This window comes from Canis lupus, chromosome 9, assembly GCF_003254725.2.
Source record: "Canis lupus dingo isolate Sandy chromosome 9, ASM325472v2, whole genome shotgun sequence".
In the NCBI taxonomy this organism is placed as follows: domain Eukaryota; kingdom Metazoa; phylum Chordata; class Mammalia; order Carnivora; family Canidae; genus Canis; species Canis lupus.
The window spans coordinates 15257701-15273451 of record NC_064251.1 but is presented as its reverse complement, the minus strand read 5'-3'; the positions used below and the strand labels follow the sequence as shown (position 1 = coordinate 15273451).

The window sequence follows — 15751 nt, the reverse complement described above, 5'->3', positions numbered from 1 at the left end:
TACATGGTTGGTTCCTCTGGCAACGAGCCGCCATCCTGCAGCTGTTTAATGACCCACTACGAGTCACCACAGAAGGGCATATGGAAAAGAAAAGATGCTTCTCAAAAAAAAAAAAAAAAGAAAAGATGCTTCTCTGACTACTGTCACTCAGCCAATTCCAATAGTTTAGGAGCTTAGTTCCAACAACTGGGAACAAGGACCAAATATGTATTTGTTATATCACAATATCATATATAAACAATGGCTTATAAGAAGTTGTCTTTTATTTAGACCTATTTATAATATTACTTTCCAGTGAGGGAGCCATATAACATACTAATTGGGAGCATTGATTCTGGAGTCAGGGAGCCTGGGTTGTAAACATGGCTCTACCATTTATTGCTTGTGACTTAATTTCTCTGTGCCTAAATTTTCTCATCTGTAAAATGAGGATAGCAATACCTATTTCATAAAGTTGTTATAGAGACTGAATAAGTTAATATTTGTAAAAGTGTTCAGTGATTTGTATACAATAAACACCATGTTAAATGAATCATATAATCTGTCTTATTTTCCATATAGATTATAAACTTTTTAAAGTCAATGACTATACATCCTTCATATTATATAAATCCTCATGGTACCTAGTGTTAATGTGTACATAGAAAAATTTGATAATTATCAGAATACCTTCTTAGAAAAAAACAAAATGGAGCCCCAGAATATATAGAGGTCAGGAATCTACGTTAAGAAGAATTTGGAAAAGCTTAGCTAGTTTAATCTTTAGAAAGGGAAAGGGTAATTCATCAGTTTGAATGTAGCAGTTACCTTTTTATTTTATCAAGGAATAAGAAGCTTTCATTCTTAGGGAGGGCAGGAGGGCAGCACGGACTATATAAACTTAAATATTTGTAAATAAAAATAACATCGATTCTATTATATCTGTTCTATGGCAAGAAATCTATTTTTGTTGACTTAGAAAGGAAGTAGGGAAGAGAAAATAGAACCTATTTTTCAACTCTTGACATAAATTCAGTGAAAGTTCTATATAGATTTTCCACAGATAGAACACTTGAGTTCAATAATAGTATATAAAAATACACATATAATCCATTCCTCTGACCCCAGCTTATAACTTTAGTAGAGAAGCTAAGATAAATGTAAACTGGATAATAACCATGTAAATCATACTTTCTTGCCATATGGAGTGGTTTAATGTATAAGACTGAATATCCTAAAAAATTAAGAAACTGTTATATTTTGGCATTGAACCAGATGACATTATAGCTAATGCTTGCTGCATTGAAAGGATATGTCTCACTGAGAAAAAAAAAATTTTTTTTTTGTAATGTCCTATGGGATCTGTGCTACCTAGATTGTTATAAAGTCGGACTAACAAAATCTGAAAAAATGTTGACCATGAATCAAATTAGTTTAAGCAGATAGTTTAAATAAATTATTTATACATCACATTTAGAGTAGATCATCTTGCATTCCCTGGCTCCTTTTTGTATGATTTCTGTAAATTCTCTATTTGTATTTATCTTAGCCAAAAGGCCAAAAAATGATTATAAATTCTCTACTTGGAAATAAGTTTCTCTTGAGGGTGAGTCCAAGTAAAAACCTCATACTGACTTTGTTTAGCATCCCTCAGTCAAAAGGTTTTAAAAGAGTAATTCCTATAATTGGTAACCATTGAAAAATAGCCTAAATAGAGAACCTGAAAAGCAAATTATATGGAAAGAATGTAGCAGTCTGGAAGCAGAGTATTAAAATGAATACCAGTGATCAGGCATTTGGGGGAGAGGGATCTAAATTTCAGGGCAAAAATGAACCTTAATGGAGTTTCTTTTTGGGGTTTTTTAAATATTCTAGTATTAGAAAGTGATGGTAGAGTACACCTAGGGGGCTCGGTCGGTTTAGTGTTTGCCTTTGGCTCAGGTCCTGATCCTGGAGTCCTGGGATCAAGCCCTGCTTCCGGCTCCCTGCTTGGCGAAGAGCCTGCTTCTCTCTTTCCCTCTGCCATTCCGCCTGCTTGTATTCTCTGGCACTCTCTCTCTGTCAAATAAATAAATAAAATCTTAAAAAAAAAAGTGAGGGTGGTTGTATAACCTTATGAATATACGAAAAGCCATGGAATTATACATTTTTAAGAGGATAGAGTTTATGGTATATGAATTATATAGCAATTTAAAAAAATGACCATGGGGGGCCTGGATGGCTCAGGTTTAAGTGTCTGACTCATCATTTCAGCTCAGGTCATGATCTCATGGGTCCTGGGATCTAGCCCTGCATCAGGCTCCCAGCTCAGCAGGAAGACTGCTTGAGATTCTCTCCTTCTGCCTCACCCCAACTCACACCCGTGCACTCTCTCTCCCTCTCTTAAAAATAAAATAAAATAACCCTGACTGTGGGAAAAGTGCTAGTCCAGCTCCTGTGGCATGAGATAGGATTCCAATGAGGGAGAGTAGAGCAGGGCAGCAATGAACAGCGGTGACATTTGTATGTGAAGGGGGAACAGATTAAGCAAGGACATTGAGAGCCAGATTTCTCACTATTGGAGTGCAAATTTACAACTTTGGAAAAAAAAAACCCTAGAATTTACCTTATGGAATTGAATTGGAATTGAATTGAATTGGACTTCCAATTGGAATTGAATTGGAAGTCCCCAGGAACTTTTGGGGAGTGTATTTATATACAGATTTATAAGTGAAAATGAATATAAAGATGTGTGAATGTACGTATATATACATGTATGTATGTATGTGCATGATTATACTGCCTATATCTGTCCAAGTGGATCTGGAGGATGGTGGCATCCTAATTGCCATGAGTATACCTGATATTCTATATGCCTTTCTCCACCAAAAAGAACCAGGGCTTCTTGGAAAAGCATCTGATTCTAGAGCTAGGACAGGGAAAGTAAAAAATGAGCTTGGAACATCTTGTACCAGAAAGAAAAATAATGCTCAGAAAATGACACGGATTTGTTAAAGGTTACAAGAGCCAAATTCAAAGGGCTTCCCCTGTCCAAATCTGGGACAATTGGAGCAACAAAACAAATAATGAGAGTAACAGATTATAGCTTATTAGTAGATAGGAATTGTTTGGTTCAGATAAATAGGTAAGGAAAAGAAACTAAACTGTAGAAAGAGTGATGGGTTTAGAAAAATCACTACATGACAAGCATGGTAGTAATTAATTTAACCAAGAAACATTAGTGAATGCTAAAAAATAGTGGGCAAAAAGTCATTGAAAGATTCAGACTGATACTTTTACACCAGTTCATACTATCATTATTAATAATACCTAACAGAAACAACCCCAGATGTCCAACATCAGTTGAATAACCTATGGTAGTATACATACAGTGGAATATTATTTATTAATAAAAAGGAGTGAAGTTCTGATACATGCTACAACATGGATGATCCTTGAAAACATGCAAATTCAGATAAGCAAGACGTAAAAGGACAAATATTGTGTGGTTCCACTTATGTGGTACTGAGAATAGGCAAATTCATAGAGACAGGAAGTGGGATAGAGGTTAGCTGGGGGGCTAGTAAGAGGATGGAATGGGGAGTTTTTATTTAATGGTGCTGTTTCTTTGAGGGAGGATGAAAAATTCTAGAAATGGACAGTGGCAGTGGCTGTACAACACTGTGAATGAACTTAATGCCACTGAACTGTACATGTAAGATTAGTTAAAATGGAAAATCTTGGTAAGTATATTTTATTGCAAAAAATATTTTTTAATTTAAAAATATATTGAGAAGTGAGATGTATTTGCATGGATGCAAAATGTCCCCCCACAAAATACTTATTCATTACAAAGAGAAAAATATAATTTTGGAGTGGCAACATCTAGCAAACACTACTTTAACCAAGTGAGGAAAGTTAACACAGTATTATAAATATAATATATAAATATGTCACTTGTAGGACATACATACTAACTAGGGATAACAGGACATGTCTATACCTTCAAATGGTTAAGAAAAAATATTTTTTGTATTATTGAAACTTTCTTATAAGCTTGAACTGATTTCAAAATCTATTGAAAAAAAAGATTACATAAATTGTAAGAGGAAAGAAAAAGAAAATAAAAGAACCTGAATGAAGGTGGGGATTGTGGCAGGAACTAGATCCCAAGACTAGGACTGAATTGGAAGCCTAACTGCCAAAGAATTGGAAACTTCTATTCAGTAAGTTACAAACACTCTATCAAACTCAGGTTTTAAGTAGATACATTAAGGATAATCCGAGAAAATATATCAGTTATAATACACCAAAGTGGGAAAAATCAGTGTCTAGGCAGGGACCTTGTAATTTTGGATTTAAAATGAAAACAAAGGGAATGACCAAATTGAATGTAAGAATAGTTGCAGAATGAAGCCATTTTGTTTTGAAAGATTCATGTGTTTCAATGTCTGCCTGTTATAGGTGATGCTGAACAGGAACTTGGTCCCCCTCCATCTGTAGATGAGGCAGCAAACACACTCATGACTCGTCTGGGTTTCCTCCTTGGAGAGAAAGTCACGGAAGTTCAGCCAGGTGACCAATACAACATGGAAGTACAGGATGAAAATCAGGTAAACTGCATGCTGGCACCTGTGAAACATGGAATAAATCAGCCTATTATACCAGGAAAAATGTTGCAGGTTGTGTGTAGGTGTTTTTCCCAATTGTTGAATGACTTTGAGCCCTAAAGATATAGCTTAATTTTCCATAATCTCTGTATTTCTTTAGTTTATGAAACACCTTTTAGTTTCAGTCTTAGATTTAAAAAGCCACTTTAAAGGTTTGATTCATTTATGGAGTGAATGAGGAAATAAATAAGTGTAAAGCCAAGAAACAATTGACATTTTAATATGAACACTACATCCAGAAATTATGTAGAATACACTTCATTTTCAGGTACATATGGATTATTTACCAAACTGACAATATGCTGAGCAGGTCTCAGCAAATTTTGGATTACAGTTGCTGTGATAATAGTAGAATTAATCAATTACAAAATAATAACCTTGAAGACGGTAGCTAAAAGACAATTTAGAAAATCCCCTAAATGTTTGACTATTAATATACTTTCAAATAGCATTTCAGTCAAAGAAGAAACCACAAGAAATTAGAAAATATTTTAAACTGAAATAATAACAAAATATAACAAAATATAACTACATATTTATAGTATATAAAACTTGTTAAAGATGTGCTCAAAAATTTTAGTTTTGAATTATATATATTAGAAAGTGAAAATCTGAAAAATTAAGAATCCAAATATTCATGTCAGAAAGTTAAAAAGTATCAGCAATTTGAAAAAAAATTTATTTCATAGATTTTTTTTTCTTTTGACTATTATTTAGTTTAAATGTACCAAAGGAAGTAGACTCAGATTCATTTGTGTGGTCTTAATTTTTAAAATGTATGTCCTGTAGTGAATCGTTTTATTCTACAAGATGACAAATTGATTTCATCTTATATATTCTTAACAAATATTTGTGAAGAGTCTATGTCATATGTTTTGTCATAAAATCATAGTCATCAAGGATTATTCAGATATATTTATAGATCATATGTTCAGGTGTTCCGGAGCTCTCTCCTCACTTCTCTGTTTATGTCCTCATTCCCTCAGTCATTGGTTTTGCTGGCTGCACATTATAATCACCTGGACAGTTTTTATAAAATTCAGATGCCTGGAGAGTCTAATCATACTGAAATTCCTCCATTTTTTTTTTCTCTCTTAACTCCTGAATTACTCTAACCCTGCCTTTCCCCTTAACTCCTGTGTATTTCTGGCTACCTGTATTCCCTTTTCTACCTGTGTGTCCAAGATACAGCTCACACTTAAAATGTCAAAAACTGAACTCTTAGAGTTTTTCCCAGAACCTGCTCCTTCTGCAGTGTTTTCTGAGTAGGTTCTATTACCTGTACGCTTAGGACAAAAGCATTGGAACCATTCTTGAGTGTTTATGTCATATTACACACTCACTTCTTTCAGCAAATCATGTAGGCTTTGTCTGCTCAGTAAATATTTACTGAATGAATAAACAGCCTCCTAATATGTCTCTGCTCCCCTATAGTCTGTTCACACAAGAGCCACAGTGATCCTTGTAAAATGTGAATCTGATCCTTTTCCTTCTGGGCTCTCAATCTTCCACTGTTTTCCCATCACATTTAGAATTAAATCTAAAATCTTCAGCATGGTCAGAAGGGCACAACCTGATCTGACCCCTTGCTTTTACCTTTCCTACACTGCCCATCCCTTCTCCCTTTCAGGCAGAGAGTCATTCCTCTGACACAGAGCATTCCCTTAATACTGGAAAGTGCTTCCCCCATAACTCACTTGCTCATTTCATTCAGTGCTCTGCTCAGATGTTACCTCTTCAGGCAAGCCTTCCTTAACTATTTTTGGTAGCACCTGCCCATCACAATACCCCCTTATCCTACTACTTTATTTTCTTTTGAGTTCTTAATCATGACTATATTATCTTCCATATTTAGTTGTGGGTTTTTGTTTTGTTTTATTTTGTTTTATTGTCTGTATCATACAAGAGTGTAAGGTTCATGATGGTAGGGATTGATGGTTTTGTTAATCAGTTTATATTATAACTCTTTTTTAAGACTTTATTTATTTATTTGAGACAGAGAGCAAGAGTCTGAGAGAGCACAAGTAGGGGCTAGGAGCACAGGGAGAGGTAGAGAGAAAAGCAGACTCCTTGCTGAGCAGGGAGCCTGATGCTGGGCTCGATCCCAGGATCCTAGGATCATGACCTGAGCTGAAGGCAGACACTTAGCCAACTGAGACACCCAGGCCCTCTATACAGTTTATATTGTAATAGTGTTGGCATGCTATGCCCTGTGAATAAAAAATGGGAATGATATCTATTAAGGGCTTTTTTGATATTGTTATAAGTAAAATATCCATTTTTATTTTATTTATTACTTCTTTCTTGGTATATATGTCAAGTTAAAATGTGACTGTTCTAATAATGACCAAGGAATGTGATGCTACAGTATGAGTATTTACCAAGGATCCTCTTGTTTCTAATAATAGAAAACTCACATTTGTGGTGAGCATAGCATAACATAAACTTGTTGGAATCACTGTTATACATCTGAAGCTATGTGACATTGTGTGTCAACTATACTTCAATTAAAAAAAGAAAGAAAGAAAAAAGAAAAGCCCCTGAACCCGGAAATAGGAAATCTGTGTCCTGGTTCCAACTCTACCATCTATGATTTTTTAAGTTCAGACATGTCACTTAACCTTTTTGAACTTTAGGTTTTTCATAGGCAATAACAGCTGACATTTAAATGCATTTACTAACATGCTAATCATTGTACTAGTTGCTTTATTTGCACTATTTTGTGTAAGCTTCCTTACAACTCAATGTGGTAAGGTCCACTGATATTCCACATTTCAGATAAAAATGTGGAAACACACTACTACAAAATGATGGAATAGTATTCAAATACAGGCAGTCTGCTTTTTACAACCTCTATTCTTTACAACTACACCATACTGTTTCAGGGTAATATGAAATAATAATACCTGACAGGATTGTTGTGTGGATCAAATTAAAGGATGAATATGAAATTACTTTGTAAGCTATAAAATGCTATATAAACAAAAGATATAAAATACTATGCAGTATAATTAGTGTATAAATATAGGCAGGAACTATGATTTGAGGAAATTATTTTATAAGTTTCATTCTTTAGGGCAATTTTCATATTCACATTTCTTAACGAGGGAAATAATATTCATTTTGCCTTATACTTGGTTGATAAGGAATAAATGAAATAGTATATTAAATCTTTTAAACTGTAAAGCATTGAACAGATGTAAAATATTAACATGATAGCCTTCTTGGAATATAGTATACCACGAAACTATCTTGGAGTCACAGGAGGAAGTGACTAAATTGATCATTGGAATTTCTGGTCATAGGAAGGTTATTAAAAATTAGGAGGTCATGTTCATTTGGTGACTTTCCTCCGAGCTAAACAGCATGCTAACAAAGATAGATTGCTTTGTTTAGGAAGACCTGAATAGTAATGGCATCCTCAGAATTATACTAGAAAGGACAGAATCCAGCACAGACAAGTCAGTGTGTATCATTTTTTGCAAAAGACAAAGTCCTGAAGGTGATAGTCAACCACTGTATTTCCTTCACTTAGTTTCTGGAGTAGGAGGATGTAGTTTAGGAATTTCTTGCATCAAGTTTTTACCTTGTACATATGTAGAACCTTTAAGAAACCAGACTGGGAGTTTGTGATCCTTCCAGAGAACACAATGAAAAAACCACTGAAAGGTTTTATGAGTGGAGTAGTTTACTTAGATGTCCATTTTAGCTTAAAGCATGGAGAACAGTTAAGGTTGTCTTTCTGTGCCTAGAAAAGATTTCTATATCTCATTAGCTAGCCTCTTTAAATAAATATGAAACCTACTTTTTAATTCATAACTCATGAACAAATATCTACTTTCTAAATGGTTTAATCTTTAAGCTTTGCTTTCACAGTTAAAGCTTTTTTTTTTTTTAACAGTTAAAGCTTTTAAAGCATACATTCTGTGATACAAGCTTTATTTTATAGAAAACAACTTGTAGTAAAAGTAGTTAAGTGTTGTTTAGGCTTAACCTCAACAGTGGCTGTATTATGTATATAATACAGTTTCCTTTCTCAAAGAACAGACTGAGAATCTTGTCTAAAAATGGAAATAAGTTGCTGTGGAAGTAATAGATTCATACCAAAATGGAACTTTTTCAATATAGAATGACTATAGATATATTCAATGTAAAAAAACCCAACAAACCCTAGTATAGTTCGTTTCATCTACCCACATATTTTTTAAACTGAGAGTGAGGAGGTTAAAAATTGCCATGTTAGATTCTAACTAGGGAGAATTCTAATTCAGTAAGTTTGGGGTGTGGGGCTCTGTAACTGTCAATTTCATTGGGGAGCTTACTTTTTACATTCTACAGGTGATTCTGCTGCATGCCCAATTAAAACTCATTGCTCTGGTAGGCCAACATCATTTTATAAAAATAGAGGACATTACAAAGAAATTGAAACTCTTTCCCCCTCTGGAGAAAAATTACATAGTAGAAGAGAAATGACATAGATCTGAGGGCTTATGGTATGACTAACAAAAATCAGTTCCTGATATTATTAATATTGTTGAAAAGATTTGCTTGGTTGCAAGGTTCTGAAAGTGTCACTTGTACTTTAAATTGAATGGATCTTTTATGACCTAGTTATAGCATTTAAATTAAAATCAGAACCTGAATTCAACACATGTGATTAAATACAAAGGATTGTATTTGAAACTCATTTTAGGATAAGTAAAAGAGCCTTAATAGTATCATATCTAGTGATTAACACATTTTCCAGTCAAGTTGTTAATTTTAAATCTTCAATTTTAGTGGAAGGAATGTAAATAGTGACTCCATAAGTGAAGAAGTTGAAAAATTTCATTTAAATTTAGCATTTAAAGATGTCAAATTTATCATCAGTGTCCCTTCAAGTAGTTTTGCCACTGATCACTTAACATTTTGAAAAGGATAAAATTTTTTAGTATTTGAAAAAATATATGCTTTTGTTCATTACTTCAGCAGTTTATTTAGGTAGACAAGAGCTAAAGAAAAGTGGATTGTCAATAAATTAGGTAAGCCAGAATATATTGTCACCAGTCTTTTTGGTGATTATTCATTCCTTCCCATCAAAAACATTGAAATGGCCTCAGATATAAGAATCATTTAAGATACAAAGCACTCTCAGTCTATAATCAGTTTCTACGGAGAAATTTAGTTCTATTTGAAATGAACGTTGTTTGATAGACTTTTAGCATAAGGCACTTTCTCTGCATTCCCTTACTAACTCAGGGCAGCCACCTATATATCAAAAAAAAAAAAAAAAGCTTTTTTTTTTTCGCATTAAGAACCTTACTTTTATTTTTTCTTGACTGCACTTATATTTTTTTTCATCCGAAGAAAAGTATTAACAAGACTAAGTTCTGTGCCTTCAGAATAGCTTTATTGATAGGAAAAAGCAAGGACAACTTGTGCTTAATTAAAAAATCCCTCTATGAATTCATGGCAGTGATAAAGAATACCTGTCACTAGAAATTTCTTAGGCAGAAAAACTGGCCATGGTCTCTGCTTGTGTTAAATGTATCTAGTTGCACTTTAATTATACAATGCAGAATATCTTATCCTAGAAGGCAAAAAATAACTAGTACCTCATAGATGTAAAAGCTATGTATATAAGATTTTTCTTCTTTTTCTCATCAAAGCGTATGTTTTGCCATAAGATACATTTTACTTTAACAGCTGATCAGTTTATCTTGTTTGTTTTTCATTCCAATTTTTCAGACCTCAGCAATCACCCAGCGGATAAGTCCCTGTTCCACCCTGACAAGTAGCACTGCGTCTCCACCAGCCAGCAGCCCCTGTTCCACCCTCCCGCCAGTCAGTACAAATGCAACTGCCAAGGATTGCAGCTATGGGGCTGTTACTAGTCCAACCTCTACCCTTGAAAGCAGAGATAGTGGCATTATTGGTGAGTTCATTTTTATGTTAGTCATTTTGGATTTTTTTTTCTTTTTAAAATAATTATACAAGCTTAAGGTTTTCAAAAATTCTGCTTTTGAGTTGTTGATATATATATATAATGTATCCTTTTCTTTTTAATGATGTTGGAAAGAGAAATAAAGGTAAACAAAATGAAAGGCATCCCTCCCTGCTTAACCACTTCTTTAAAGATATTACTTGATAAAAGAAGGGGTGGATAGAAGAAGTTTTGTCTACCTCTTCCTGTAAATTCATCTATCTGCTAACAGAAGTGGTTTGGAAAATGTTCATTCCTCACTGAACTAGTAGAGCTTCATGGAGGCTCTCAGTTCTTTATATATGTATTGCTTATTGTATACTTACTAAGGGGAGTCAGTCAAGTGGAAATGAGTTAAGTTTTGAGAAATGAGGAATCTGAAGAAAGGAGATGCACAGAGAAGAAAACAGGAGTGAGCACAGAATCTTAGGGCACATTCAAATTGAGCAGGAAATGAGAGGTGGGAGAATGAGCCAGTGGACAGGAGTACTTAGACAAAAGAATTTGGTCAGTGTAATGTTGGCAAGTCAAAAAAGATAAAAGGTTCAGGGGAAGGGATGAAGGAGAGGTTGGTCAACAAATGATAAAAGCTGAAAAGGCTAGACATAAAGAAAATATTTCATCCTCATTTGGCTTCCTTCTAAAAGTTATCAAAGCAAAATATTTATTTAGATGGTATGGCAGATATTAATACCATGGCAAATAAATATATCTCTACTACTTAAATGCATATATATCAACATGTGAATTTTTTATTTAAAATAAGTAGATGAAAAGAATATTTTTTAAAGATTTTATTTATCTGAGAGAGAGAGCAAGAGAGTGCTCACTAGCATAAGTAGTGTAGTGGGGGCAGAGGAAAGGGGATAAGCAGACTCCCCACTGAGGAGGAGGGAGCCTGATGTGGAGCTCAGTCCCAAGATCTTGAGATGATGACCTGAGCCACCCACGTGCCCCAATGAAAAGAATATATTTTACAGCAAAGTTGCAGGATATAAAATGAACAGCCAAGAACCAGTTGCATTTCTACATGCTAATCATGAACAATTCAAAAAGAAAATTAAGAAAATAATCCTATTGTAATATCATCAAAATGAATAAAATACTTAGAAATAAATTTAACCAGGGAGATAAAAGACTTGTACACTAAACAGTACACTAAACTTAGACCAGTACATTAAACATAAAATATTGCTTGAGAAATTTTAGAAAATTTAAATAAATGAAGATATATTCTGTGTTTATGGATTGGAAAACTTAATATTGGTAAAGTGATAATATTTCCAAAGCAATCTATAGATTCAGTGAAATTACTATCATAATCCAAAATTATTTGCAGAAATAGAAACACTCATCCTAAAATTCATGTGGAATCTCAGAGGACACTGAGTAGCCAAAACAATCTTGAAAAAAGAGAACAAAGTTGGAGGACTCACATATCTTGATTTCAAAACTTATTGCAAAGCTTCTTAAAGGCAGGATTCATGTCTTACAGTTTTTATATATCCTCAGGACTTAGCATGATAATTTCTAATTTGTGATTTATTTATAGGAGAAGTCTTTACAAAGATACAGTCATTAAGTGACTAAATATTTTAGCAAAATAGAGAAAATGTGGAAGAGTAGCCTCTTTTTCTAACTTCTGAAATAGTTTATGGAGGATTAGAATTATCTGTTCCTTGAATATGTAGTAGGACTTGCCATTAAAATAATCCAGACCTGATACTCATGTAGATTTTTGTAACTACTATTTCATTATGTGTGTTTTTTTTTTTAAGATTTTCATATTTTATTTTTGAGAAAGAGAGAGAGAACAATGGGAAGGGGCAGAGAGAAAGAGAGAGAGAATCCCAAGTTGACTCCTCACTGAGCATGGAGCCCAATGCAGGGCTTGATACCGCAAACCTGAGCTGAAACCAACGATTGGTCACTCAACTCACTGTGTGATGTAGGCACCCCTAATTACTACTTCATTGTATTTAATACTATAGGACTTTTTAAGCTTTCTCTTTCTTCTTTAATCTGTTTTCCTTAGTTATGGCTTTTATCTTTTTCAAATTTATTGGTGTAAAGTTGTCCAGAATATTCACTACATGCACAGGAACCTAAGCTAGAAAGCTGAGAGGAGTCCTTCCCACTTCCCTTCCCCCACCCTAAATTTCTCATCCCTGGATTTGATTTTCATCTTTCTTAGTATTGCCTTGGCAGTCCTCATTATCTTTGACTTAGATTAGTGCAAATGTAAGTCTTGTTTCTGCTTTTTATCTTGTCCTTTCCAAGTCTGTTTTTCACACAACCACCAAAGTAAATTAACTGAAAATCACTTACTTTGATTCTGTTACCTATAAGGTGGACATGAACTACCTGAAAAATCAAATCTGATCATATCACTCCTTTGACTCCATTTACCTATAAAACAAAGTCCAGACCCTCCTGATCTGACCATGGCCAATTTCTCCAGCCTTCTTTCCCACTACTTGTAGCCTTGTATATATTGTTCTAGCAACATTAGACTTTATCATTACCTGATGCATTCCAGTTGTTTCACCTCTCTGCTTTTGCTCATATTGACTATTCTGCCTGTAATCTCCTCTCTCTTACATATGAAAGACTCCGATGGATTTTTTAAGATTCAGTTACGTATTCTGTCACTACTACTACCACCATCTTTCTTCAGTTTTCCACTCCCAACTCCTATCCAATATATATTATTACTCCATGTTCCCAATAACACCTGAGCATATAGATGTCATGGCATTTAATGTGTGGTGTAATAATTACGTTTTGGACCTGCTTCCCGCCATTAATCTGTTAATTTTTTGTTAGCAGAAACTTTGCCTTACTCATTTGTATCTGTAGCACCTGATCCAGTAACCGGCATGTGGTAGCATAATAGGTGCTTAAGTAAATGTTTACAAATGAAAGAAGAGCTGAAGGGAGAAGGGGAGGGCACCAAGGACTGACCTGGCAATTTGCATTATGTTTTGGCAGTACTTAGAGTGACCATTAAGTACAAGATCAGTATTAGATTTTTTAGATTTTGAATAAATAGTAGAGATTAGAATTCTCCATTGACTAATTTTGTTCTCTTAAATTTTCTTATGATTAATTTTAGCAAAATGACTTTTATAATCCCAGCCACACTTCTTCTTGGGTTCTTCTGTTGATTTTGTTAGAGTATATATCATTGCCTATCCTCTGTGTTGGCATATATAAAACAAAGCTTTAGAAATGTTTTTATCCAAGCAAAAGAGATGGTGCTGACATATCAGACAAAATCTGTTTACAAATAGTTACCTTTCAAAGGGAAACGTAACACATGTAATGTTCAGAATAAATGTTCGTATGTTCTGAAAATTAAAAAGGGGATACTGCTTTGACTTATAGCTGGCAGTGTTTCTCTATTTATTTTTTCTGGTAAATTTCCAAAATTGTGTTCCTTGTACCATAAGTGCCTTTGTGGATAGCAGATCTAATTTAAAAGAATGATGAACTTCCATTTTTTAATGTGTATAAATACTGAAACATTTGCTTGCAAAATTAGAAGAATGAGAATAATATCTGGTCATAAAATTACTTCAACTGTAGAATAGTTAACAAATTATATATGAACAGTTTATCTTGAGAAATGATTTGTTTCTCTTTGTTGTTTTTTTTTTAATGCAATTTGAGTTGGAAGAAAATTGAATGTGACATAAGTAATAATAGTTGAAGATACTGTTATTGGAAATCTCACAACTGACCTGCATTAATTATTAAATGTGCTTTCTTTAAGTATTTTCCCCTCTTATTATACAAACATCTGCTTTTCCAAATTACGTATTGCTTTCATTATTTCAAAGAAAAACTTCCAAGATGGTCTGTTATCAGTGCTCTGTTTTTAAATCCTGCCCTGTTAACAAAATGCACAAAAGTTATTAAATGTTTTAATTTATACATTTTAAAGTCCTTTATAGGTCAGTTCAGTGTGATCCTTTATGATGCACTGCATTTTCCACTTATAGTTATCAGAATTTTAGCAATTCATGTGCCTGACTATATCACTCATACAGCATACCAAAATATGTAGAATCCTAGTTATAAGAATCAGAATACTAGAAATGCACACTTCCTGAATTTTTAAGTTTATAAATGTAAAAAGTTCCTCTCTAGGGTTCTAAGATTTTAAATAACCGTGACTTATGTTATTCTGTGTAGTCTGGATTCACTCCAGACATGAGTTAATTTCTACCACAGAAAGCATTCTCTGTTCCAATCATAGCTTCCCTCTCCAAATTTACAACCCTTCTTAAATATGTGGTGAAATGTCACCAACACAGTTGTCAGGTATTTGTATGGTAATTCTATATCTGTGACTCTCCCTTTTTATTTTATTGGTATAACTCTAGTAGTATAATGGTCTTATATATGTGCCTAGTTGATAATACCACATATATATAGATATAGCTTCAAGCAAAAATCTTAATAATTTAACCTCCGTGAGATATATTTATTTTTCTATACTATTCCTTTTTCATGTTAAATTTTAACAATTCCTTTTTGGTATGGTTTATATAGCAAAATGAACTTAAGCATGGGTCCATTTTGTTTCTCCTTTTGTTTATCTGGAGGTCACAGTTCTTTCTAGAATGGTATAATTCTTTCTTTTAATTTCTTTTAATCAAATTATTATTTCTTTTAATCATATCTCAGAATGTTTTTAAGTCCTGATTTTATTGCCAAATTTGGTCTTATATCCTATAGTCTTATATCACTTAACACCTATAAAGATGGAGTATCTGTGACTATGCATGTTGTTTGTGATGATGTTTTCCTAATGTTTCACATTAGTAAGTAAAAAGAATCAGTACTAGACTGGCAACCCCAGAGATAAGCATAGGGCTGGACCAGTCCAGTTGTAAAGTAACTCTGTCTTATATAATAATGTAATAATCTTTCCTTGAATTAAAAAAACTGAGATTCAAAAATAATTAGTCTCAAGTCATATAGACAGTAGGAGGCAAAGCTGAGATTAAAGTTCAGGTCTGTATGACTTCAAAACCCCTGGCCCTAATTATTACAGACAATGCATAGTTCTAAAATAATTCTGTCTCAGGACAGATGACCTAGAACTATTATATGGTATTAAAAATTTAGTCTCTATCAACAAAAGTACAGTAAT

General features: G+C 33.6%; 1 protein-coding gene across 10 annotated transcripts in view; it reads left to right on the top strand.

Annotated features, from left to right (window-relative positions):
• The window catches only part of TANC2 (tetratricopeptide repeat, ankyrin repeat and coiled-coil containing 2), a 369309-nt gene that overhangs the window by 215442 nt on the left and 138116 nt on the right, over positions 1–15751 (top strand). For all 10 annotated transcript variants that reach the window (XM_025436730.3, XM_049114606.1, XM_025436738.3 and 7 more), the window contains 2 exons: positions 4423–4571; positions 10356–10542. In XM_025436730.3, coding sequence (XP_025292515.1) covers positions 4423–4571; positions 10356–10542 — 336 coding nt within the window. The remainder of the gene's footprint in view (positions 1–4422; positions 4572–10355; positions 10543–15751) is intronic.